The sequence below is a fragment of the Clytia hemisphaerica genome, unplaced genomic scaffold, assembly GCF_902728285.1.
Source record: "Clytia hemisphaerica strain Z4C2 unplaced genomic scaffold, Clytia hemisphaerica genome assembly, whole genome shotgun sequence".
In the NCBI taxonomy this organism is placed as follows: Eukaryota; Metazoa; Cnidaria; class Hydrozoa; order Leptothecata; family Clytiidae; genus Clytia; species Clytia hemisphaerica.
In genome coordinates this window covers 217,229-236,232 of record NW_027103970.1, presented here as the reverse complement: position 1 = coordinate 236,232, position 19,004 = coordinate 217,229, and the positions used below count along the sequence as shown (strand labels likewise).

Below are 19,004 nucleotides of genomic sequence, written 5' to 3'. Positions count from 1 at the left end.
TAAAAATTCTTCTTCTATTAGACCATTATAAGGTGAAGAATCTTCTTCTGTTTCAGTTTTCTCTTCAAGTTGTAGACGTTTACGGGAGGTAGAATTTGAATCATTGGACAATCGCTTACTCTTTACTGTTATGAATTTTCTTACAATGTTTTCTTTTGTGTCTTTAAATTTGCTGACGAAATCTTCTTTCTGCTTGAAAAATGTATCTAATTGCCGTTGACACGATCTACATAAAATCTTAAAATCTAACCTTCCAGCCTTCTTCAAGGATTAAAAAAGTCAATGTTTTTTTCACACATCATATTTCTATTCAACTCAATACTTAATGGCCTTAATTAATGTCAAGAATGACAGAATGAGGCTTCAATGCCTCCTGCAACTCAACCAAGATAAAATACATAGATCCAAACTACAAATAACAACACATATTTATGTACTTCAAGTTAAAACAATAAGTGAAGCAGGGCACCAGGCTGCCAGTGAGAATAAGCAGGTAGGTTGACAATTTTCATAGCAGTATAAGGAACAGAGCTTTTAATCCAACACTTGAAAAACTAGATTGTGTAGTCAGACTGTCAGGGGAAATATACCTTTGTATCGTGAAAAAGCACAACCATTTGTTTAAATTAAACAAGTATATGATTTTTACAACATCCAACGTTCAGTCATTTCTTAGAAAACTGTTTGCAATTATTCTGAGAAAACAACATTGTTTACAAACTTCTCACCACACCGATAAGTTTCCCGATTTTTGGAGAAGTAATGATGAAAGTTTATTTTCTCCTAACATTTTATATTTTTTCTTTCCTACCGAGTTGATATAGTGTAAGACATTGAGCCCCTCCGATTATTTTTCGCCCGCGCGGACAAAATTTCCGCCCGACTGCTAATTTGCGTGTTTCAGATTATTCTTTATTTTTCGAATTCGTCTTAGACTATAGCATAGTCTAGGCTCAACGGATAGCGCGCTGGGTTTCTGATCAGAGATTCTTTCATTTGGTGGGATCGAATCCCGGTCGGGTCGATATTTGGAGAAAGTTTGAAATATCAAATACATAGAAAAGTTAGTTGAAGTCTCAGAAAGTCAGAGAATAGAAAAGGAGATACAAGGAGATAGAAAGGAAGATAGGAAATAGAGAAAGTAGAAAAAATCCTGGAGAGTCACTTCCAATCTATCCACGACCCACACAGTTAGGTATTCGGAATTTGGGATTCAAATTCGGGATTCGCAAGAAGAATTCAAGATCTCCTAGCTTGGTTAAAAAGCTCCCAGATAGCCCTGAAGGTAATTCAGATGGCACCTGGTACCTATTAGAACAATTCTGCATAAAAATGATTTTCATATTGGGCGTGGTTCTCTTAGGCTAGAGGGAAATTCCCCATAAGCTAGGATTTTTGAAAACTAGACTATTGGACTTCGAGCTTTCTGGCCAACTTGGTTCAAACCAAATATTCTCCAAAAGTAATTTAGATGATACCTGGTAACTATTAGAACAATTCTGCATAAAAATAATTTTTATAATGGGCGTGGCTTTCTCAGGCTAGAGGGAAATTCCCCATAAGATAGGATTTTCGAAAACTAGACTCTCGGATTTGGATTTGGATTTTCAATTTTACTATTCTATAGCACTGATGATGGAAAGACCGAAAAGCTTTTGCTAATTTTAAATGTTGTTGTTTTTTATTTTTTAGACTATTGGACTTCGAGCTTTCTGGCCAACTTGATTCAAAGAAAATATTCTCCAAAAGTAATTTAGATAACACCTGATACCTATTAGAACAATTCTGCATGAAATTGATTTTCATATTGAGCGTGGTTCTCTCAGGCTTTAGGGAAATTCCCCATAAGCTAGGATTTTCGAAAACTAGACTATTGGACTTCGAGCTTTCTGGCCAACTTGGTTCAAAGAAAATATTCTCCAAAAGTAATTTAGATGACACCTGGTACCTATTAGAGCAATTCTGCATAAAAATAATCTTCATACTGGGCGTGGCTTTCTCAGGCTAGAGGGAAATTCCACATAGGCTAGGATTTTTGAAAACTAGACTATTGGACTTCGAGCTTTCTGGCCAACTTGGTTCAAACCAAATATTCTCCAAAAGTAATTTAGATGATACCTGGTAGCTATTACAACAATTCTGCATAAAAAAGTTTTCATACTGGACGAGGCTTTCTCAGGCTAGAGGGAAATTCCCCGTAAGCTAGGATTTTCGAAAACTAGACTATTGGACTTCAAGCTTTCTGGCCAACTTGGTTCAAAGAAAATATTCTCCAAAAGTAATTTAGATGATACTTTGTACCTATTAGAGCAATTCTGCATAAAAATAATCTTCATACTGGGCGTGGCTTTCTCAGGCTAGAGGGAAATTCCCCATAAGCTAGGATTTTTGATAACTAGACTATTGGACTTCGAGCTTTCTGGCCAACTTGGTTCCAAGAAAATTTACGGCTTTCTGACGACATCGTGACAGGTTCGATTGTTTAAACGATTGTACGAAAATACTATTAATAGAGAACGTGTATTGTAAGCCGAAAAGAGGACTTTCTCATTTCCTTCTATATTTTAAAATAATTTGCTATCATCTAGAAAATAATTTTTGACTTAAAAGTAGGTTTGTTTATATAATTTTGCTACATAGCAATCTTTTTCATAATTACTTACTTTAGAAAACTATATAGTAAATTTCAATAACAAAGGTTTATATGAGTATCAACTATTAAGTTGAAAAATAACACGTACATAAATCTTGGTTCATACAAAATTAAAAAAGTTAAGGTAAAGACCCTGTAAAAATGTTATGTTGCTCAAAATGTTTACATTGCTATTACAACACATAATAGTGATAATGAATCACCTTGAAGTATAAAATAATTTCAACTAAGCTCTATGAAAAATGATCTTATATACATACAATACAAAAATAAAAAAGTTCCTTGTCTGGCTCTAAAAGATAGGCTTTGAGAGGGAATGCATTTTGGTAAATGGCTGGAAAATCTAGTTTAGCGAAAGCAGGGTAATAGGGACAAAAAATGTTATAAGATGAGCAAACGTATCAGTTGGAAAAAAATACGATCCCGAATTTTCAGAATGCTCGACTTGATTTGGTGGATTACTGGTAAAAAATGTTAGTTTGACTGAAATGTCTTCCTACAACGTACCCTAATCAAATTACTCAATGTAATATATAAGCTTAATCCCATTAATACTCATCAACATTCAAGAACAACTTCGAAATAACGAAGTCCATCCTACTCGTCCCGTCTCCATCAATGGTAAGTTGCGTCGGGTATAGTTTGAACAATATATGCTGAACTGTTTCTTGCAGGCCTTTATTCTTCAAATTGAAGTATTCCTGAACTAATTCGTTTGATTCACTTGCTTTAAGGTTCTTCAAAGTCTTTGATTGATTACCTTTAACTATTGCTTTCAAAAAAGGTTATTGATTGAACATGAGGAATCGTTGATAAAGCCTTCAATTTCTTCCTTTCTTTTTTTCAGAATGTCCCGCGCAATATCCGTATGGATTGCGTTCGACTGTTTTCCTGATAGTTAACAAAAAAATCGGAGAAAAACTACTTGAAAGAATTTCTAACAGAAATAATAATGTACAGAGCCTTCTAACCTCCTCTTATTTGTTTGCCTTTAATTGAGTTTGGTTTGGTTATCTTTCATTCAGATACTTCAACCCAAGTTTACCATTCTTCAAAATGGCAGGCCCTACCAAAGTTTGAAGACAGACCTACACTAAAAAGTCTTTAAATGAAAACAAGGATTCTTGATGATAAATATTCAAGAGATATTGGTATAGTATAGTCAAAATTACTTTTTCTCACCTATTTCAAATGCAATTTTATGTCTTCTTTCATCTTTAGCTGCGGTGGACAGGTTTTGTAAGGGATTGAACCATTATGATCTTCTGGACGCATTTCAAACTCTGGTAACTCTCTTTCATACGCTTTATGGCAAATCTGGCACCTACACTTTTCCGTCTTCTTGATGACACCACGTTTTGAGAATCGGATAGGGGTAGCTGGTGACGCAAGAAATGATTTTCTGTCTCTTCGCTTCTCCGTTCTGGTTCTTTTCGGCATCCAGCGCTCCTCTAACATTTGTTGAAATTGATCGTCTTGTTCGTCGCAGTTTCCCAACAGACTTTTCTTTTAAATACAGTGTTACCGATTTAGAACTTTAGAGCCGATAAAGTCTCATTTGCTTCTGAGTTAGAAAAAAAAATAATGAGAACTATTATAATTTATTTGAATAAATACATAAAACTTATTTCCTACCTGGTTCTTCAAGGAATGACTTGAAGAGATTTTTGTCCAGTACACTATTCCCAGTGCGTTTTTTTATTTCTGCAATCCTGTCCTTCAACCATTTCATGCCTTGTTCGTTGTTAATAGCATTAGGTTTAGGAATTGCCTTTAAATCAATATTTCCACGAGTTCTCTCATAAATCTTCATTGACAGGCGAATTGCTTCTCTTTGACAAAAAAACTGCACATAGTGCTTTTGAGTCGTCTCAGTACGATTCTTCATGATGACACTTGCAACAACTTCAAGTTTTTCTTTGTCATAGCCCGCCAACTGTGTAGCGATGGCGTGACGAATTCTTGTCGGCGAACATTTATCATTCCTGAAGAAAACACAGGTTAGTAAATTAGGGATTCAAGTTTCTACTCTCATCACTGCAAAAAAATCTTTCAATCGTCAATGGGATGTGTTACAAAGCACATTTCAACACTTTATACCTTTGGTTGAACGTAAATTCTGATATACCTAGAAAATAATTAGAAACTAATTTGAGGCATGCAAAACTTAAGAGAATTTAAAATCACAATATCTCAAAATGAATTTTTGTAAGAGCATAAAAACTAGAATGAAGACTCACTTTCCCGACATTCCACTTCTTTCAAAAACTGATGCCGTGCCTTGTGCCACGTTTGAAGTGGTCATTCAACCATCTGTGCCTTCCTTTGGACGCGACGATGTGAACAGTAGCCTTTTATCATCTGGTTTTTTATCATCGGACATCAGCACAGGTCTTACAAATTTGATATAATTTTGGATTTGGAGAAAGACGTCGGATGGCACTACGATGAGTTTATCGCCATAAATGATGGAGGTCTTATAGATGTCGGATTTCATAATCATGGCAGGTGCATTTGAATCAAATTCTTTGCTTGTTTTCGCTTCATTAACATGCTGTAGAGTCATGTTTATGATATTCGACGATCGGGTAGCATTACCTTGACAGATCAGGAATATGATGAAATTTCGGCATTCGCAAGCCAAGTGTTTGTTTATGGTATGCTCCCTTGGTGCGTCCAGTAGTTTGGCAATCTTGACTGCCCAATCCGAATTTCCAATGAAGAGAAAATCCTCGCTTGTTAGAAGGTTTTCCTGCTTCCATTTTGCTGAAAGAAAAGTAATGGTATCATAATAGACAGAGGCTAACCCTAAACCCCCCCTCCAATTAAAATGACACACCCTTTTTTGCTTAAGCCCTGATGAAACACAAAATCCAATTTCTGTTGGCCCCTAACCCTAACAACATCATTTTTTCAAACTCCCCCATGAAGTCATTATGACCAAATTAGCATAAAATGAACGCTTGTGAAATATCTAAAGAAGGGATATCATAACGTATGAACAAAAATGTTTGATTTTGTTTATCAATAGGATTTATTTTAACTTACTGACTATCAGCTGGCGAGCAATCACATACTTGTGACAGCGTTTGTTGAGTTCTGTGACCTTCTCCTTAATACGTTCGATTTCTCTCGTTGTCAAATCTGAAACAAGTAAAAACAGAACGTTTAGTACAGTGAATTTCCAAATAACCGTCTTTGATGTTGTAGAATGCAATATATTGGGTGTTACAAAGAAGGAAAAAGCTTAATGTAATAGTTAAAAAAAAGCAGATGTACTATTGATGCCAATTTCATTTTTAAATCTTTCTATACCGGTCCAGCTAAAATCATTCCTGTGGAAATGATGACTTCAAAATGCGATAGCGGGAGAACTACGCATTTTTGCGCGCCCTACAGAGGCGGAAACGGCGCCCCTTCATTTGAGACATGAGTCGGCACTGTTATATTCAAAATGGTAGAACAGTATCGGTTCATTGAAAGATTATACGAATTCGAGATCATAGCTTACCAATATAAATATCTCTGACACAGAGGAAATTCAAAAATGTGACAAAGCTGAAGATGCGAGACATAATTGTTTGGGCCTTATCATGTCTTTCTTGTTTGTCCAGTGTGTGAACGTTTTCTACAACCTTTTGAAACAACGGCATGAAGTACTTGTCTTCGAGCTCCTAAAAACGAATAAAAAGATTACATTTTAGATTGTATTTAAAGATATTTGACAATTTTCGTATAAATCCGACAAAGATATCCTGAACAGAAAAAAATCAAAATAGAATGAAAATGAAAATCGAATGGAAAACCTAACTTACTTCCTTATACTTGAGAGCATTATTTTTGATGCACATTGTTTCATCTAAGCATTTCCAGACAAACTCGACCCGGTTTCTCGTCTGGAGAGCCTGCTGGTTCGATTTGCCAATAGCGATACACCATCTAGAAGCAATAGTATTTTCTTCATGATATTTGATAAGGATTAAAGGGGAAATCTGTTTGTAAATCTAAAAAACAATCCAAAGTTTAAAGGGAAAGGAACGATCTAGCTAAACTTTATAACTTTATAAATAATGTTTCATTAAACATTATTGTTTATACCTCTGGAAGTCCTTCAATAAATCCATCACATTCTTGTAAGTATATTTGAATTCGTCCTTCATTCTCGATTTGAGGGTTATCTGCATCCTTTTCGGAATCCTGACCGCAAACAATAAGGTTTTCGTATGACCAGGATGCTGAAAGAAAAAGTGAAGTATAAATATTTTTTAACAGAGATGACTGTACTCCCTTTAGTATTCTCGAAACTCGACATTACAAATCTGAAACAATAGAATTTGGTAAATTTAACCCTTTCATCAAGGGTAAAACATACGTTTGGTTCATCAATGAGCATCTCTTCACCGTCATCTGCCGAATCGAATCCCTCAAAAGAGGGTTCTTCATATTTGGGAATGACCACTAATACTGGTGGTCCAGTATGTTTTTGCTTGAATGCGTTGATGTCACTGACATTTTTATGTTTCTCTTTAACATGCAGCGTCATCCGTTTATAGCATTTGCTGTGGATAACACAAATAGATGGCTTGTATTCTCCTTTGTACGAGTCCAAAGTCAGCCACCTGAAAATACCAATTGACATTACTAAAAACTATACTAATCATTGCTACAATGTTGGACAGAATATTTGAGACAATAGGGAAATTGCCTGCAAAACTTGAAAACCAAAAAAAGTTTTTCTAACTATATAGTCAATAAGATGAAGATATTCTGATGGAGATCTATCAAAAGATAAACAAAACCAGGAAGACATATTATTTTCATTATTAAAAGAAAAAAGGACGGGAAGGCCGGTTATTACCGAAACATCTTCTTCCTTGTTGAATTTTCCAATCTGGCATCGTCGTTTGTCCACAACGAGAAGTTTCCATGTTTAACTTCTGTTAGGTGACGAGCAAGTTCTGTGATATATTTTCCACAAAATTCGTATGGGCATTTCATGTATGGTTTCCTATGGTTCTTTGCTAAAATAAGAACGTTGAACTCAAACAATGCCTGTTGCCTGCAAGGGAAGCCAGGAAGAAGCAACACAAATCACAATTAAACATCTTCACTTAAACATGTTTTTATAAGCATGGAGTAAATTTGTGCTGAATTTCATATGCTTAGGAAAACTACCATTTGAGCCTCGAGTTGGCTTAAAGCAATGCTTATAAAGTAATTTCTAAACCGATATTCAAGGGTTCAATTTTGCTTCTTCGACCTTCGTATTTTCTCAACAAGGATTTAGCTGGAAGGAAAAAGCCGATTTCAACTACAATATTTTGTGATAAGCTCTATGAAAACAATGATTTATTTTTGACTCTCGATTTCTTCATTTTGACAACGATTTAAGTAATCTATAAAAGTTGAATTTTTATTGACATTTACATCTGAGCCTTGTCTTATGCCTGTGTTATGCTTAACTTTTAGACAAATTCGAGCCTAATTTTGCTTATAGGCGTTATGCTTATAAAAACACGTGTTTCTCCTGATCTATTGAGAAAAGTTTGGTGTTTGAACTTACGATTTGGGTACACGGGGTCCTCAGTTTTGAAAAACGCCTTGACTCTCTCTGAAAAAAGAAATCAAACAGATCAAAAGATGATTCATTCCGTGAGTACATACTGGTAATAATATTGACTAAACTACAGTATTCGATCATAACAACAACAAAAATAACCTAAACTGAAAATGATGTTGTAATATGTGTGTAGTGAAAAACAAACGGGGTCAGTTTTTGTGCTTTGGAGTAATCAGAAACCGAGATAATAAATAAAAAGAGAAATTTAGTGCAGGTATGTCTCCGTCTCGAAGTTTTATTTAACAGTGAAAATAGCTTAAATAGTTATCACGTTGCTGAAAAATAAAATTATTCTTATTCATAAAAAGTAGTTATAATGTAGCAGCTTTAGGATTGAGGCCATCCATACAATTCCTTTTTTTACACCCCCTCCCTCCCTCCCCCAGACTATGGACGTCTTTTATGGACTGCCCCAATCTTAAAGCTGCTACATCATAGCTACTTTTTATAAAACCAAGAAGAATCTTCATTTTCGTCAAAATACGGACCATTTAAGCTGTTTTTAATTGAGTTAGGCTTTCTATAAAAGGCAAGGTACAGCTGGTTACAGCAGTGTACATCACAATTATATTTCTAAATCGTACAAATGCATATCATGCATATTATCAAAAAATGGAAGAAAGTTAATGGAAAACAAATATCCCCTCCCTCCCCCAGACTATGCCTCCCCGAGGCTAAGGAAGTCTTTTATGGACTGCCCCAATCCTAAAGCTGATACATTATAACTACTTTTTATAAAACCAAGAAGAATCTTAATTTTCATCAAACTGCTGAAAATTTAAGCTGTTTTTCAGTTTGTAAAATCTGGCTTTCTATACAAGGCAAGGTACAGCTGGTTACAGCAGTGTACATCACAATTCAATTCATAAACCGTACAAATGCATATCATGTATATTATCAGAAATGGAAGCAAGATAATAGAAAATTTATAGATACCCCCTCCCTCCCCCAGAATGCGGAAGTCTCTTTTGGATTGCCCCAATCCTAAGGCTGCTACATTATAACTACTTTTTATAAAACCAAGAAGAATCTTAATTTTCATCAAACTGCTGAAAATTTAAGCTGTTTTTCAGTTTGTAAAATCTGGCTTTCTATACAAGGCAAGGTACAGCTGGTTACAGCAGTGTACATCACAATTCAATTCATAAACCGTACAAATGCATATCATGTATATTATCAGAAATGGAAGCAAGATAATAGAAAATTTATAGATACCCCCTCCCTCCCCCAGAATGCGGAAGTCTCTTTTGGATTGCCCCAATCCTAAGGCTGCTACATTATAACTACTTTTTATAAAACCAAGAAAATTTTAATTTTCATCAAAGTGCTGACCATTTAAGCTGTTTTTGAGTTTGTAAAATATGGCTTTCTATAAAAGGCAAAGTACAGCTGGGTAGAGCAGTGTACATCACAATTCTATTCCTAAATCGCACAAATGCATATCATGCATTATTATCAAAAAATCGAAAAAAGAAATGGGAAAAATAATAGATACCTTTCTTTTGCTCTGACAAGTTAAGCCAGGTATCCGAATATGTTTTGTTACATTTTCCTGCAAAGCATAGACATAAATTGATGAAGGTATAAAGAAAAAAAATTTATTTTGTAGACGTATACAATTTCTTTGTACAAGATGTCTTAAAAAGTTCACTCCATTTTTTCAAGGATCAAATAGTTATTCCTAATTGTAATTCTCCTCACCTAAGACTGCTTTATCAAATGATCTATCCTCCAATAGGACACTGGAACCTAAAATAAAAAAAAGTTCATTTGACACGATGAGTGTTCGCCCTTTTTTGTTTTTCAATTTTGAACGAATGCTTCAATTGTAATGAATTGGATATCATTGGAGAGATATTAAAGAGCACTTAGTTTTTGAGAAAAAATTGAGTTTTGTACCTGTCTATCTTCCTTTTTTGTACAGAATAACTTTGCATCTTAGTTACTCGAAATATAAAATCATACATAAACTACTTCAAAAGATATGCCCTTTAAAGGGTGGCCGGTTGGAGTAGAAAACAGGAAAAATACGGTTTTTTGGCTCCAACAGATCATCTTTCATGAATTGTATCTTTTAAAACAGTGCAAGTATGAAAAAAATAAATCCGTGAGTATCTACCTGTTTTCACTTTTCCTGCTACAACTGTGGATTGTCAACATAAAAAGAAAAACAAATTATCAAAACAAATATAAGAATGAAGTTTTATTTGCCCGACAGCAAGATTAAAAGCACAGTAACCACTCCTTATTAACTATAAAAAGAAAAGAAAAGAGAAACCTGAAAATATCTTAAATATAAAGATGAAGAGTGTCAGAGGTTTCTTTAAAATAAATTATAAAATTACCTGACGGATCTATATGTTCTTGGAGTTTTGTTAAAAGATTACCGGTTTGTCTTCTGAATCCAGGCAAACCACACTTGACATGTCGAGCTATCAAAGATTAAGATAAGTAATGAACAAACAATGTGGAATAAGATCATAAGCATGTTTTCAGATTGTAATGAAATTTTGATTATTTTCAATTGTTCCGCTATTTTATTCATGCTATCATTACGAAAGTGAGGACGTAAAGTTACCTTTAAAAGTATATCAATTAGGGTTTCCGTTTTAGCGTTCTTCGACAGCAGGAAAGAATAGTCAAGTTCTAAGGATCCCAACTCCATGACAAGTGTGAAGATTGCAATGTAATCCTAAAATTTAAATTGACTTTCAAAATCACATGTTGTGTTTGCTATTTTCCCAATCATTGTAACACAAACTAGTATTAAATATTGACGAGCTTGCACTAGAAAACTTCAAAATAAGGTTGATGTTCATACATCCACAAGACTTTCTTGAAAATGTTAATTTCTATTATGTACATCTTTTATGAATGACAAAGCAATAAAGTTTGTCAAAAAAAAGTTTGAAGCCTTACTGTATTTTCATCCTTTTCAACGAGGTCTTGCAGTTTAGATATGTTATTGTCGTAATCATTCGCTACCTTTTGTTTAAGATCTAAAATTGAAGGTTAAAATAAACCTAAGAAATATACACATTACTAAGAACTTTACATAGATTTCAAGCACTGTAATGAAGACGTTTAAGTTGACCATAATAAAGGCATTAAGAGAATCTACAGCTACACATTATTTTAATCACATGTTTTTTATTTATTTCATAAACAAGCATTAAGTAACCAAATTAGTCTTTTAGAATAAAAATGAATTACAAAACTGGCATGATTCAAGAAAATTTACTGTACTTAAAAATACTGTTTCAATTTTTCTTTTTTTAAGAGACAATGACATACCATTTGGCAGGGTATTGTACTTCGTTTTCTTTTTTGTCACTTTGTCTAAAAGTAAAACCACAGAACAAAATATCAAAAAGCTAAGCCAATAAATGATTTGAATATTTATTTCTTTAACTCAAACTTCAAAATATTATTTTGTACTTTTTTATTATGACAAGATAATTTAAAAAAATTTTAAATGGCTCTGGTTTTCTTCGTCAAGCACTCTACTAACCTTTTGAACTTTCTTGGATTTGACTTTCTTTGATTTTGCGTTTTCCTATCCAATAAAGTATAAAAACGCAAACATTCATAAATTGAATATTTCAATGATTGGTACTGCTTTAATAAGGGATGATAAAACGAAACCAAAGTAAAAATGGGCATGACAGAAAAATCATACTTCTCCTTACTTTTAGCCGGTGTAGGAGGGATACAGTTTTCTTCTGATTCCTCTTCATCTTCACTATCAGGAATAAAGTCACTGTCATTCGGATCATCAATTTCCGAGCTGGACATCTTTATTTATTTTTCATTCTATTCCTAAATTGTACGTGTGGTATGCATATCATGTATATTATTAGAAACGGAAGAAAGATAATGGAAAAAATTATAGATTAGCCCATCCTCCCCAAGAATGGGGAAGTCTTTTATGAATTGCCCAAATCCTAAAGCTGCTACATTACAACTACTTTTTATAAAACCAAGAAGAATTTTAATTTTCATCAATGTGCTTAACATTTAAGCTGTTTTTTGAGTTTGTAAAACCTGGCTTTCTATTAAAGTCAAGGTACAGTTGAGTAAAATAGTGTACATCACAATATTCTATTCCTCTTTCGTACAAATTTATATCATGTATATTATCCAAAATGGAAGCAAGATAACGGGCAAAATTATAAATACCCTCTCCCTCCCTCAGAATGTAGAATTCTTTTATGGATTACCCCAATCCTAAAGCTGCTACATTATAACTACTTTTTATAAAACCAAGAAGAATTTTGATTTTCATCAATGTGCTGAACATTTAAGCTGTTGAGTTTGTAAAATAGTGCTTTCTATAAAAGTCAAGGTAAATCTGGCTAACAGATTTTTCAAAATAAACACAAAAGCTAGATATAAGTATGAAACAAATGTCCAGCATTCGTGTTCTGTTTTTCATTTCCCTTTCTCTGTAATACGTAATCAAAATTAATTATAGGAAAGTAAAACAAGCTTTGATAATTGTCTACCCTATCCTCTATCATCATCATATAAAAGTCAAGGTACAGCTGAGTAAAATAGTGTACGTCACAATTCTATTCCCATATCGTACAAAGACATATCATCTATATTATCAGAAATGGAAGCAAGATAACGGGCAAAATTATAAATACCATCTCCCTCCCTCAGAATTCTTTTATGGATTACCCCAATCCTAAAGCTGCTACATTATAACTACTTTTTATAAAACCAAGAAGAATTTTGATTTTTATCAATGTGCTGAACATTTAAGCTGTTCAGTTTGTAAAATAGTGCTTTCTATAAAAGTCAAGGTAAAGCTGGGTAGAGCAGTGTATATCACAATTTTATTCCTGACTCGTACAAATGCATATCATGCATATCATCATGAAAATGGGTTTTGCCAAGCCAGGGGATCAAAACCGCTTGTACATTCCATTTCAAATTTTAATTTAAACACTTTTAGACTCCAGTTCATTGCAAAATTTCAGATCGAAATTTGAATTATATCAAAAGTTATAAGCAAACACAATTTTTATAAGTTTTGCGTCAAAAAAATGGGTTTTGACAAGCCCGGGAATCACCCTTACCAAAATATTGACTAGAAAAGTATACTTTCAGTATATAGAAAGTATACTGCATTCATACTTTTGCTCAAATTTAAAGATTAAAGTATACTCTAAGTATACTTACCAAAATCAAAGCATCACTCAAATTTACTTAATGTGTACTGCATTTATACTGCAATCAAAAAGTATGAGAAAAGTATACTGTTTTTATACTTTACTGTACTTGTTTTTCAAAATGAGATAAAAATAAAAATAACTAGGTGCATTAGATCAAAAAGTATACTTTAAGTATACTGCCCTTGGAGAGGGAAAGTTCTTATTTGTTTTGAAATCATTTTTCCTTTGTTAATTTTCATGCATGAAAGATTTTTTTAAAAAGAAGTGAATCTCATAAAAACTTTGAAACACATGAAAAAATTCTCTCATAACATCAGAACATTAAATGAGTGTGGTTTTGTGAGAGAAATTTGTTTTTGACCATTTTTTGAACAGTTGAAAGTTTTTAAACATTTATAAATTTGAAGATGAAGGGTTTGCTTTAACGATGAGTAAAGTTCAATGGATATGGTGTGCAGCGACCTTGCTAATGTAAGTATAAAGATTACCTGTATAGTATTCAAAACTAATGGTGCACTATATGAATGTAATGAATCTTGTTTGTGATTATACTAGTCTGTGACAGCATGATGAGTTAGGTAGTTTAAGTTAAACCTGGTGTGAGTGTGGATACAGATTTTTTTTATCTGCTAAAGAGCTTTTAAGAATATTTACTTTCAATGTTACTTATAGTTACTTTACTGTTACTTTCAATGTATCAGATTAATGGAGTTTAGTTTTAAAATTTCTTGAAATTCATAAGCCTTAAAGGCATGAACTTTTCAAATTTCATTGAAAATGTGTTTTGAATGGCCATGTGGTTAATACTAGCAACTTCTATGAAAGTATACTTTATTTATACTTTTTTGCAGTATATATGAAGTACACTTCCATGCAGTATACTTAAAGTATATGGAATATTGTTCCAAAAATTTAGTACTTAAAGTATACTTCCTAAAACATCAAAATATATACTGAAAGTATACTTTTAATACTTCTGAAAGTATACTTGCAGTACAGAATAACATATACTTAAAGTATACTGAGTTTTGATAAGGGCAAAAGCGCTTGTACGTTCCATTTCAAATTTTAAACACTTTTAGATATCATAATTCTCCAGCTAATTGAAAAATTTCAGATCAAAATTTGAATTATATCAAAAGTTATAAGCAAACACAATTTTTATAAGTTTTGCGTCAAAAAAATGGGTTTTGACAAGCCCGGGAATCAAAAGCGCTTGCACGTTTTATTTAAAATTTTAAACACTTTAAGATATCATAATTCTCCAGCTCATTGCTAAATTTCAGATCAAAATTTGAATTATGTCATAAGTTATAAGCAAACACAAGTTTTAAAAGTTACGCGGCAAAAAAACGGGTTTTGACAAGCCGGGGAATCAAAACCACTTGTACGTTTCATTTCAATTTTGAAACACTTTTAGATATCATAATGTTCCAGTTCATTTCAAAATTTGAGATCAAAATTTGAATTGTATCAAAAGTTATAAGCAAAAACAAGTTTTATAAGTTACGCGGTCAAAAAAATGGGTTTTGACAAGCCGGGGAATCAAAACCACTTGTATGTATCATTTCAAATTTGAAAGACTTTTACATATCATAATGTTGAAGTTCATTTCAAAATTTGAATCATATCAAAAGTTATAAGCAAACACAATTTTTATAAGTTACGCGGCAAAAAAATGGGTTTTGACAAGCCGGGGAATCAAAACCACTTGTACGTTTCATTTCAAATTTGAAACACTTTTAGATATCATAATGTTCAAGTTCATTTCAAAATTTGAGATCAAAATTTGAATTGTATCAAAAGTTATAAGCAAACACAATTTTTCTAAGTTACGCGGTCAAAAAAATGAGTTTTGACGAGCCAGGGAATCAAAACCACTTGTATGTTTCATTTCAAATTTAAAACACTTTTAGATATCATAATGTTCAAGTTCATTTCAAAATTTGAGATCAAAATTTGAATTGTATCAAAAGTTATAAGCAAACACAAGTTTTATAAGTTACACGGTCAAAAAAATGAGTTTTGACGCGCCGGGGAATCAAAACCACTTGTACGTTTCATTTCAAATTTGAAACACTTTTAGATATCATAAATCTCCAGCTCATTGCAAAATTTCAGATCAAAATTTGAATCATATCAAAAGTTATAAGCAAACACAAGTTTTATAAGTTACACGGTCAAAAAAATGGGTTTTGACAAGCCGGGGAATCAAAACCGCTTGTACGTTTCATTTCAAATTTGAAACACTTTTAGATATCATAATGTTCAAGTTCATTTCAAAATTTGAGATCAAAATTTGAATTGTATCAAAAGTTATAAGCAAACACAATTTTTCTAAGTTACGCGGTCAAAAAAATGAGTTTTGACGAGCCAGGGAATCAAAACCACTTGTACGTTTCATTTCAAATTTAAAACACTTTTAGATATCATAATGTTCCAGTTCATTTCAAAATTTGAGATCAAAATTTGAATTATATCAAAAGTTATAAGCAAAAACAAGTTTTATAAGTTAGGCGGCAAAAAAATGGGTTTTGACAAGCCGGGGAATCAAAACCGCTTGTACGTTTCATTTCAAATTTGAAACACTTTTAGATATCATAATGTTCAAGTTCATTTCAAAATTTGAGATCAAAATTTGAATTGTATCAAAAGTTATAAGCAAACACAATTTTTCTAAGTTACGCGGTCAAAAAAATGAGTTTTGACGAGCCAGGGAATCAAAACCACTTGTATGTTTCATTTCAAATTTAAAACACTTTTAGATATCATAATGTTCAAGTTCATTTCAAAATTTGAGATCAAAATTTGAATCATATCAAAAGTTATAAGCAAACACAAGTTTTATAAGTTACGCGGTAAAAAAAATGGGTTTTGACAAGCCGGGGAATCAAAAGCGCTTGCACGTTCCATTTCAAATTTTCAACACATTTGACAAACGTGCCATTTATACTGAGATCTCTCAGCTTAACACTATGAGCCATTACTAGTTGCCATGGTTTAAAAATAGTTGATAATTTTACCTGACCATCACATACAAAAGCAATCCTATCTCCTTGCACGTGCAAAATCACCATTTTACTAAGAATTGTTCTCTGTCCCAAATTGATGTTTAACAAAGTAATAACAAATTCAATAAGGGTAATTTTTGAGATAACATTACCTGATACAGTTCCGATTGTTGCTGGTTCACTGTACGCAAGTATAAAGAATTGCTAAAATTAGACGTGCGGTCTTTTGTTTTATCTTATATTCCGATGGCGTAGTGGTGGCCGCCCATGCTAAAGCTCTAAAGGAGCGGGCCAATATCCCATCGGAGGTTGGTCACCTTCCTAATGATCTCAGTTCTTCTTGAAACAATTTAAGCAATTGAAACTTTGTCAAAATGTGGAATAATGATCACTTTTCAAAGCTACAGCGCTAATTTGCCATTTATTATTGAACTATTATTTTTAAGTTGTGTTAAAATTTCTCAATTTTAGTAGTAATTAGTTCGAAAGCTAGGTTTGGACCAAAGATTTTTCTTTTGTTTATGGAACAATGAATTTCTATCCGCTTTCTTTGATCTTTATTTTGACGCATCTTTGCATCATTTAAGAGTCATTTATCGCGATATTTTAAATTTCGGATTTGATATGAGACCTCAAAAAACAATAAACCTAAAATAGTGTTTAGTTCTCATAAGGTCTGGACTTTGAAATATTCCTCTTTTCTTTTAAAATCAAGTCTGTGACAAGCTTAGTCTACATAATTTTTAGTTCCGTAGGCTTTGTTAAAAAATTCCGTTCAGATTGTCGAACTCCCAGCTACTTTAGGTTTAAGATCTATCGAGCTTATGGCTATTTTAGGTTTCAGAATTTTGTAATCCTAAAATAGTCTTTAGTTCTCATAAGGTCTGGACTTTGAAATATTCCTCTTTTCTTTTAAAATCAAGTCTGTGACAAGCTTAGTCTACATAATTTTTAGTTCCGTAGGCTTTGTTAAAAAATTCCGTTCAGATTGTCGAACTCCCAGCTACTTTAGGTTTAAGATCTATCGAGCTTATGGCTATTTAGGTTTCAGAATTTTGTAATCCTAAAATAGTCTTTAGTTCTCATAAGGTCTGGACTTATCATTTCTAAATGAATTGAAGAATCATGCATTAGTTAACTCCCAGTATAAGTGAACTCGAATAAATAGGTTTGTCATTTTGTAAAAATATTACTATGTTGATATAAAATTTTTGACCAAATACGGTTAAAAATATTTTTAAAAACGCACGGCATTGAAAATATAGAAAATTACAAATATTGTTCTTATAACAATGTGCCTGACATGACATGTGCCTTGACACAATCCAAGAATGTTGTACACCCGATGCGTCTTCGACCACTTAAAATATTGAAATGAAAATGTTTCTTCTAGGGGAGGTTTCACAACAGACCTTATGAGAACTAAAGACTATTTTAGGATTACAAAATTCTGAAACCTAAAATAGCCATAAGCTCGATAGATCTTAAACCTAAAGTAGCTGGGAGTTCGACAATCTGAACGGAATTTTTTAACAAAGCCTACGGAACTAAAAATTATGTAGACTAAGCTTGTCACAGACTTGATTTTAAAAGAAAAGAGGAATATTTCAAAGTCCAGACCTTACGAGAACTTAAGACTATTTTAGGATTATTAAAATCTGGAACCTAAAATAGCTATACGTTCGATAAATCAAAAACCTAAAGTAGCTGAAACTTCGACAATCCTAACCACAATTATAAATACAGCCTACAGACCTAAGTGTAATGTAGACTAAGCTGTTGACAGACTATGTACAAAATGACTACTTTTAGGTATAAACCTAGAAAAAGTACCCACTACTACTTTTTGATAAACGTTTTTTTAGGTTTGAGAAAAGGTAGTTTTGGGTTCTTGAAATTTGACAAACCAATGACTACTTCTCGAACCCAATGCTACTCATCGAACTTTTGACTACTGCCTAGTAGTCATTAATTCGATTGAGTAGTCATTAGATCCTCATATGTTTATGGCAACCTAATGACTACTACTGAGAACTGGTAACTACCCATAGATAACTTATAACTACTTTCACTCGAAGCCAAGACTACTAAAATCTGTGTTCACCAAGTCCTATGGCTTCACCTTCACGTGGTGCATCCTGTTCCACATTTTCAAAACATTCAAATTTATGCATTGTAAATGTCAACTAAAAGACAATTTCATCCTAAGGGAGATAAAGACTTTCTTAGAAAACCTTTAGCTTTCAAATTTAAACTATCTTTCGTACCGATGATTATTTTATCTCCTTTTGGATATGATGAATCGGGTTTACAAAGTTAAAAAAAAATGAATAACGACATTATGGACATGGTGGAAAATGATTCAAATGATTCGTTTTCGGCTGAACTGGCAGCCGAAGAAGAAAAGGAGAGTAGTAAAAAGTCTGAAAAAGAGAATAATCAACAGAAAAATAGTGATAAAATTATTAATTTTAAACAGTACAAGAAAATGAGAAGAATTAATGGCGGCCCAAGATCGTACTCTTCATTCAAGTTTTGGA

At 32.9% G+C, this 19,004-nt stretch overlaps 2 protein-coding genes across 2 annotated transcripts; both read right to left on the bottom strand.

The window, feature by feature from the left end:
• Nucleotides 1-3,864: 3,864 nt before the first annotated feature.
• Nucleotides 3,865-7,971, bottom strand: LOC136810582 (uncharacterized). Its single transcript, XM_067067143.1, has 8 exons — nucleotides 7,512-7,971; nucleotides 7,026-7,272; nucleotides 6,752-6,888; nucleotides 6,469-6,592; nucleotides 6,165-6,327; nucleotides 5,702-5,797; nucleotides 4,894-5,419; nucleotides 3,865-4,638 (listed from the first exon to the last, which is right to left on the bottom strand). Exons 1-7 carry the CDS (start codon nucleotides 7,649-7,651, stop codon nucleotides 4,959-4,961), a joined length of 1,368 nt encoding a protein of 455 aa, XP_066923244.1. The 5' UTR covers nucleotides 7,652-7,971; the 3' UTR covers nucleotides 3,865-4,638; nucleotides 4,894-4,958.
• A 16-nt stretch (nucleotides 7,972-7,987) lies between these two features.
• Nucleotides 7,988-12,208, bottom strand: LOC136810584 (uncharacterized). Its single transcript, XM_067067145.1, has 10 exons — nucleotides 11,963-12,208; nucleotides 11,785-11,829; nucleotides 11,568-11,612; nucleotides 11,193-11,272; nucleotides 10,830-10,965; nucleotides 10,619-10,705; nucleotides 10,393-10,416; nucleotides 9,975-10,022; nucleotides 9,769-9,825; nucleotides 7,988-8,264 (listed from the first exon to the last, which is right to left on the bottom strand). The coding sequence occupies exons 1-10, from the start codon at nucleotides 12,066-12,068 to the stop codon at nucleotides 8,119-8,121; spliced, it is 774 nt and encodes a 257-aa protein (XP_066923246.1). The 5' UTR covers nucleotides 12,069-12,208; the 3' UTR covers nucleotides 7,988-8,118.
• Nucleotides 12,209-19,004: the final 6,796 nt, after the last annotated feature.